This window comes from Danio aesculapii, chromosome 9 (assembly GCF_903798145.1).
Source record: "Danio aesculapii chromosome 9, fDanAes4.1, whole genome shotgun sequence".
NCBI classification, from domain to species: Eukaryota; Metazoa; Chordata; class Actinopteri; order Cypriniformes; family Danionidae; genus Danio; species Danio aesculapii.
In genome coordinates this window covers 15,714,805-15,721,105 of record NC_079443.1, presented here as the reverse complement: position 1 = coordinate 15,721,105, position 6,301 = coordinate 15,714,805, and the positions used below count along the sequence as shown (strand labels likewise).

General features: G+C 36.0%; 1 protein-coding gene across 1 annotated transcript; it reads right to left on the bottom strand.

Annotated features, from left to right (window-relative positions):
- Nucleotides 1–4,540, bottom strand: serp2 (stress-associated endoplasmic reticulum protein family member 2). The gene is made up of 3 exons (XM_056465354.1): nucleotides 4,306–4,540; nucleotides 450–522; nucleotides 1–367 (listed from the first exon to the last, which is right to left on the bottom strand). The coding sequence occupies exons 1-3, from the start codon at nucleotides 4,387–4,389 to the stop codon at nucleotides 327–329; spliced, it is 198 nt and encodes a 65-aa protein (XP_056321329.1). The 5' UTR covers nucleotides 4,390–4,540; the 3' UTR covers nucleotides 1–326.
- Between the last annotated feature and the right edge of the window lie 1,761 nt (nucleotides 4,541–6,301).

Here is a 6,301-nt window from a genome sequence, read left to right as displayed (position 1 = left end):
TTGAAAAAGGCTCACGCAAACACGGTTCAATAGAGAAATAGATCATGGTGATCATCAATCACAAATAAATATGAGGGGGTAAATGATACAGACGCGTCAACAACAATGGTTGTGTAGAAAAAAGCGCACGTTCCCTTCATCCAGGGACACTGTAAACATGTGTGACAATGTCATGTAGTTTTTGTACACTAGATCCAGCTCAGCATACAAGCCTCTGATCCACGAAATAGACGTCCATCTTCCAGACCTCCAGCGGATCGTGTTCAGCCACTCCCGAAAAATCTCATTCAGATGCAGGGCAGGGTATGTGGAGGACACTCCGTGACTCACATTCCCATGCGGATACTCTGAATTATCTGAAAGATGGCTGAAATGCATATTCAGAGGGTTATTATTACTCAAGCTGAGAAAGCTTATTGGTTAAAACAGAAATGTAAAAAATGACAAACCTGATCCACAAACGACAAATACAAAGAGTGCCAAAAGCCACGGCCCTACCGGATACTTCTCCTCCTGCGGTCGCTGAAATGGTGAAGGTGAAAGTGTCTCGTCAACAGAATATATATTTCATAAACAGCACAATATCTAGAGTAAATGTTTCCACAAGACACATTATTGTCACAGTAACAAAAGGGCGACAAACACCTGAAGACTTTTTGAGACTGTTGTGTTTGTCCGTACACTAAATCATTGTTGTGCGCTTTTGTATATGTATGAGGGCTGTGGAGTCGATGTGTTATGTGACCCTACATACCTATATTACATTTCATATTTGTGCTGAACACGGTTTAGTAATTTGCAATAAGAATCAATGTATCGAGACATGAATGCCCCTGTTTGTGTCTCATATGCATATTATATGATAAGCAGTATCAATATCACATTAGTACTTTTTTGTTCTAAATAGTACAAATTGCATGATCTGTGTTCTGACAACTTTGATTGTTCAATTGTTCAGTATTCAAAAATGTTATCTTTAACTAATTAAGAGTTTAAAACTCACTTTTACTGATGTATTTAGTAATTTAAAACAATATATGTCATGATAAAAAATATCAACATAAATACACACAATAACATCATTTATTAAAGCTTACTTTATGTGACCAAACAACTAAATGTATAATTTCAAACTACAACAAAATAGAGCAGAAATCAAGGTCCCATAATGCATTATACACACACATTGTTTTAAATTAAAGTTGAAACATATTTGACGTATTATTAAGTTAACATAAAAATATATGTTGTCCTAACTTACTGTGTACAAATAATTTTAGGTAAATATATGTGTTTGTTTGTTTATATATGTCTGTTTGATTATAATACAGTACATCTGGAAAGTATTCATAGCGCTTCACTTTTTCCACATTTTTTTATGTTGCAGCCTTATTCCAAAATCGATTATATTCATTTATTTCTTCAAAACTCTACACACAATACCCCATAATGACAATGTGAATTTTTTTTTTTTTTTTTGAAATTGTGCAAATTTATTAAAAATAAAAAACCTGAAAAATCACATGTACAGAAGTATTCACAGCTTTTGCCATGAAGCTCTAAATTGAGCTCAGGTACATTCTGTTTCCACTGATAATTCCTGAGATGTTTCAGCAGCTTAATTGGAGTTCACCTGTAGTAAATTCAGTTGATTGAACATGATTAGAAAAGCCATACACCTGTCTATATAAGGTCCCTAGGATGACAGTGCATGTCAAAGCACAAACCAAGTATGAAGACAAAGGAATTGTCTGTAAACCTCTGAGACAGGATTGTCTCGAGGCACAAGGCTGGGGAACGTTACAGAAAAATGTCTGCTGCTCTGAAAGTTCCAATGAGCACAGTGGCCTCCATCATCCGTAAGTGGAAGTTGTTTGGAACCACCAAGACTCTTCCTAGAGCTGGCCGGCCATCAGGGGAGAAGGGCTTTAGTCAGGGAGGTGATCAATAACCCCATGGTCACTCTGTCTGAGCTCCAGCAATCTTCTGTGGAGAAAGGAGAACCTTACAGAAGGACAACCATCTGTGCAGCAATCCACCAATCAGGCCTGTATGATAGAGTGGCCAGACGGAAGCCACTCCCCACCTGGAATTTGCCAAAAGGCATCTGAAGGACTCTCAGACCATAAGAAACAAAATTCTGTGGTCTGATGAGACTAAAATTGAAGTCTTTGGAGTGAATGCCAGGCGTTACATTAGAAGAAAACCAAGCACAGCTCATCACCAGGCTAATACTATCCCTACAGTGAAGCATGGTGGTGGCCGCATCATGCTGTGGGGATGTTTTTCAGCAGCAGGAACTGGAAGACTAGTCATGATTGAGGAAAGATGAATGCAGCAACGTACAGAGACATCCTGAATGAAAACCTGGTACAGAGTGCTCTTGACCCAAAGCACACAACCAAAATATCAATGGAGTGGCTTCACAACAACTCGGTGAATGTCCTTGAGTGGCCCAGCCAGAGCCCAGATCTAAATCATATTGAACTTCTCTGAAGAGATCTGAAAATGGCTGTACACCGTCGCTTTCTACCCAACCTGATAGAAAATTCCCAAAGACAGGAGTGCCAAGCATCATATTCAAAAAGACTTGAGGCTGTAATTGCTGCCAAAGGTGCATCAACAAAGTATTGAGTAAATACTGTGAATACTTATGTAGATGTGATTTTTCAGGTTTTTTAATTGTAATAAATTTGCACCAATTTCAAAAAATCTTTTATTCAGATTGTCATGATAGGGTATTGTGTGTAGAATTTTGAGGAAATAAATGAATTTAATCCATTTTGGAATAAGGCTGTAATATATATATATATATATATATATATATATATATATATATATATATATATATATATATATATATATATATATATATATATATATATATATATAAAAATACACACACACACACAGTGGTCAGCATATATGAGTACACCCCCTTACAAATCTTTTAAAATCATAATTTTAATAGGAAGCTATACAATATTATGTTTGTGCATATACATTAGATTAGTCAGTACTGGAGCAAAATCTGGAGCTTTTCTACAAAATAACTTATGATAATGGTCCAAAAACTAGTACACCCAAATTTATGTTATTGAAAATATTAAATACAAATTTTTAAAAAAGAGGAAAAATCTAATGAAGCAAAAAAAAAAAAAAATTTGTTGATATTTTGTAGATTGTTATTTTTTTTTGCAATACTTTACTTGAATTTAATTGTATTATCTTTAGATTTCTAAATATGTTTGGTGACTAAATATTATTTTAATAAATAAATATGTTTTGTTTAAATGCACCAAAATACATTGCCTATATATATATGAGTGTGTGTATACACCAAAATACATTGCCTATATATATGTGTGTGTATATATATATATATATATATATATATATATATATATATATATATATATATATATATATATATACATATATATATATACATATATATATATATATATATATATATATATATATATATATATATATATATATATATATATATATATATATATATATATATATATAATATTATTATTATTAAGTATTAGAAACATGATATTTTAAATTGCAGCACAAGCAGAAATGAAGTTGATGTGGAGGCATTTATTAACTTATTACAATTTCATTTTTCTGTTAAACCATTGTTTATTTCTAGTCAAGTGGCCTGTACCTCTATCATAAAATTGCCAATATAGATTTTTATTCACATATTGCACATTATATTAAAAACATGTACAAATTAACATGCTTCATCACAGGATCCTAATCGTGCATTTACCCCAATTGCCACATCACATGCTCATAGTGGCAAACAAACACAATTATAGCCTGTCATATCTGGTTAGAATGAGTTGATAGACGCCTATGACAGATGTTGTGACCCAGTTAAACCGCACCTTTACCAGGGAGAGTCAGCAGTGGTCAGATTAGTTATGAGCGTCTGTCATCAGTTCCTACAACCGTGACCATGGCAACAACATAGGCGTCAACGTTACCTAAATCTGGTTTACATCACTCGAACAGCTTATCGAGCAGATTGCCATCATGCAAAACAATAGCGTGTTTACAGTCCATGCGAATTAAGCCTCATTTAACATCATCCCAATACTAAAACAATTGGCTGAATAATTAGACTTACACTCGCCTCAAATGATGTTATAAATAAAACAACACCGCGAAAACCGGCAATGACCTCAAAATGGGCTTCAGGAAACCCCGAATTAGGCACATAAAAACCAAATCGACTCAGAAACGCAAACCTAAGATCATCATTGAGACGACAGACAGCAGTCTTACCAGGGTCTTCGCCACGTTCCCCCTCTGAGTGATGTTTTTGCTGTGCTTCTCGTTTGCCATTCGGATTCTTTGTTTTGCTACCATCTTCCGACTCCGCGTGTGTGTGTATGAATTAATCGCTACTGTAAATCAAATCTATTGCTTTAACTGAGGTGATGCTTGAGTCCCTTTCCCTGCACCTGCTCCCCTAAACCGAATTATGCGGGACGGAAGTGCGCCTCCATGTAGCCTGACATCGTCTGGAGGGACGCGCTCCCTATTTAGCTCAGCTCCATCATCACCATGCTCCATTGAACTGCCTGTATTTTTATTTTTCCTTTATGGTTTCAGTCACAAAAGAATTTTAGAGTTGATTTGTGGCTTGCTGGGGGCTAATATTAAATATAGAAAATCACTTCAAAGATTTAATTAATAATTAATTAAATAATTAGTATTACTAAAGTAAACATGTTATTCCCTGTTGGGAAATCCAGTTTACAGCAGTAGTTGTTTTGGAAGATTATAATTCCATCTAGTCGTTTATTAGCTCATCCAGTCTTGACATTAACTACTTAAAATTGGCAACTGGCACTTGCTGCCTTGATGGAAAAACCAGCATATGCTGGGAAGGTATGTTTTGATGCTCTTTAACCTGGGTCTTCTCGGCAGGCACAGGATGTCAACATGATTGAAGTTGTACTCAAACGTTGTGGGACGTTGCATTTTGTTTGGAAAGAAAATTGGGTTGATGTAAGAACCCAACGTCAGGCTGATGTCAATGTCCAATGTCAGACAGATGTTGCATGTGGGTCACTTTCCAATGCGACCTAAAAACAACCAAATATCAACATCTAATGATGTTACTGCTTGACGTTGTGTGAACATTACCAATATGACGTCTATCAGACGTTGGATTTTTTTAGCCGTATTTGATCAATAAATGTCAGTTTTTGACATCAATATGGCGTTGGTTTAAGATGTTGAGATGTTGGTTTAAGATGTTAAGAAAATAACATCCCTAGATGCTTCAGGGTAAATGTAACCTGATATTAATGTCTTATAACATTGTGTGTCTGCTGGGTTGCTGGTCATGTGCTAGTTTTGACCAGCAAGAAAACAGGAAGAACAACCCAATCTCACTGTAATTCGTAACTTTTTGATGTAGTGACTAATTCATATTAATTTGTACAATCTTATTTGTACATTTTAGTATGATTTGCTAAGGGGTGGTATGATTTGAGGGTTCGGGGTGGTGATTTAAGGGTTAGGGGTGGTGTTTACAAGTGATCTGCTTCTCTCATGTCTGTGTTGTGTGAAGCAGCCGAGGGAGGAGATTAAAGCATGCTGACAGGCACGTGGAAATGGTGCACGGGGAGGACTAGCCTTACAGGCACAGTTCCCAAAAAAACGCTACCTGATTCTTAGAGCTATAAAATAGAAACTTCTGAAAGGCAGAATAAATAACCTTATGGGTGTTTTGAGCTGAAACTTTACAGACACATTCTGGAGGCACAAAAGACTTATATTAAATCTTGAAAAAGGGGTAACCTAGGTGCCCTTTAAAGATGATCAAAACTAGCTTTTTTTTTCAGTGGATTATTGATTCATCTAAAGAATAACAATATGTGCCAGCAAAATAATAAACATTATACATTTTAAATTCACACAGACTTTAAGATGGATTTCCCAGCAGGGAATTCCTCCAATGCCTCATATGCTGTACCTCATCCTGTGTGGTGTTCTATCTATTGGCCAAATTTAGTATCGCCGCATAACGTTAGGTTGCAGTGGACTTTTCCATTAGTTTTAAATTCTTGAGGGAGTACAGTGCTTTCCCGCTGAGTTTCCCCCACAACTGTCAAGGTAAAAAAATGCCCTATTTTTGCTGTGTTTTTGAGTTGGTGCCAGTAAATCAGATAGAAGTTTGCCTCAGCAGTCGGCACAGGCCCTACAAGACGATAAAGGAGTTGCTTAGCAACTGCATCAAGGGGGTTGTGCACAGTGGCGCACACCTTCA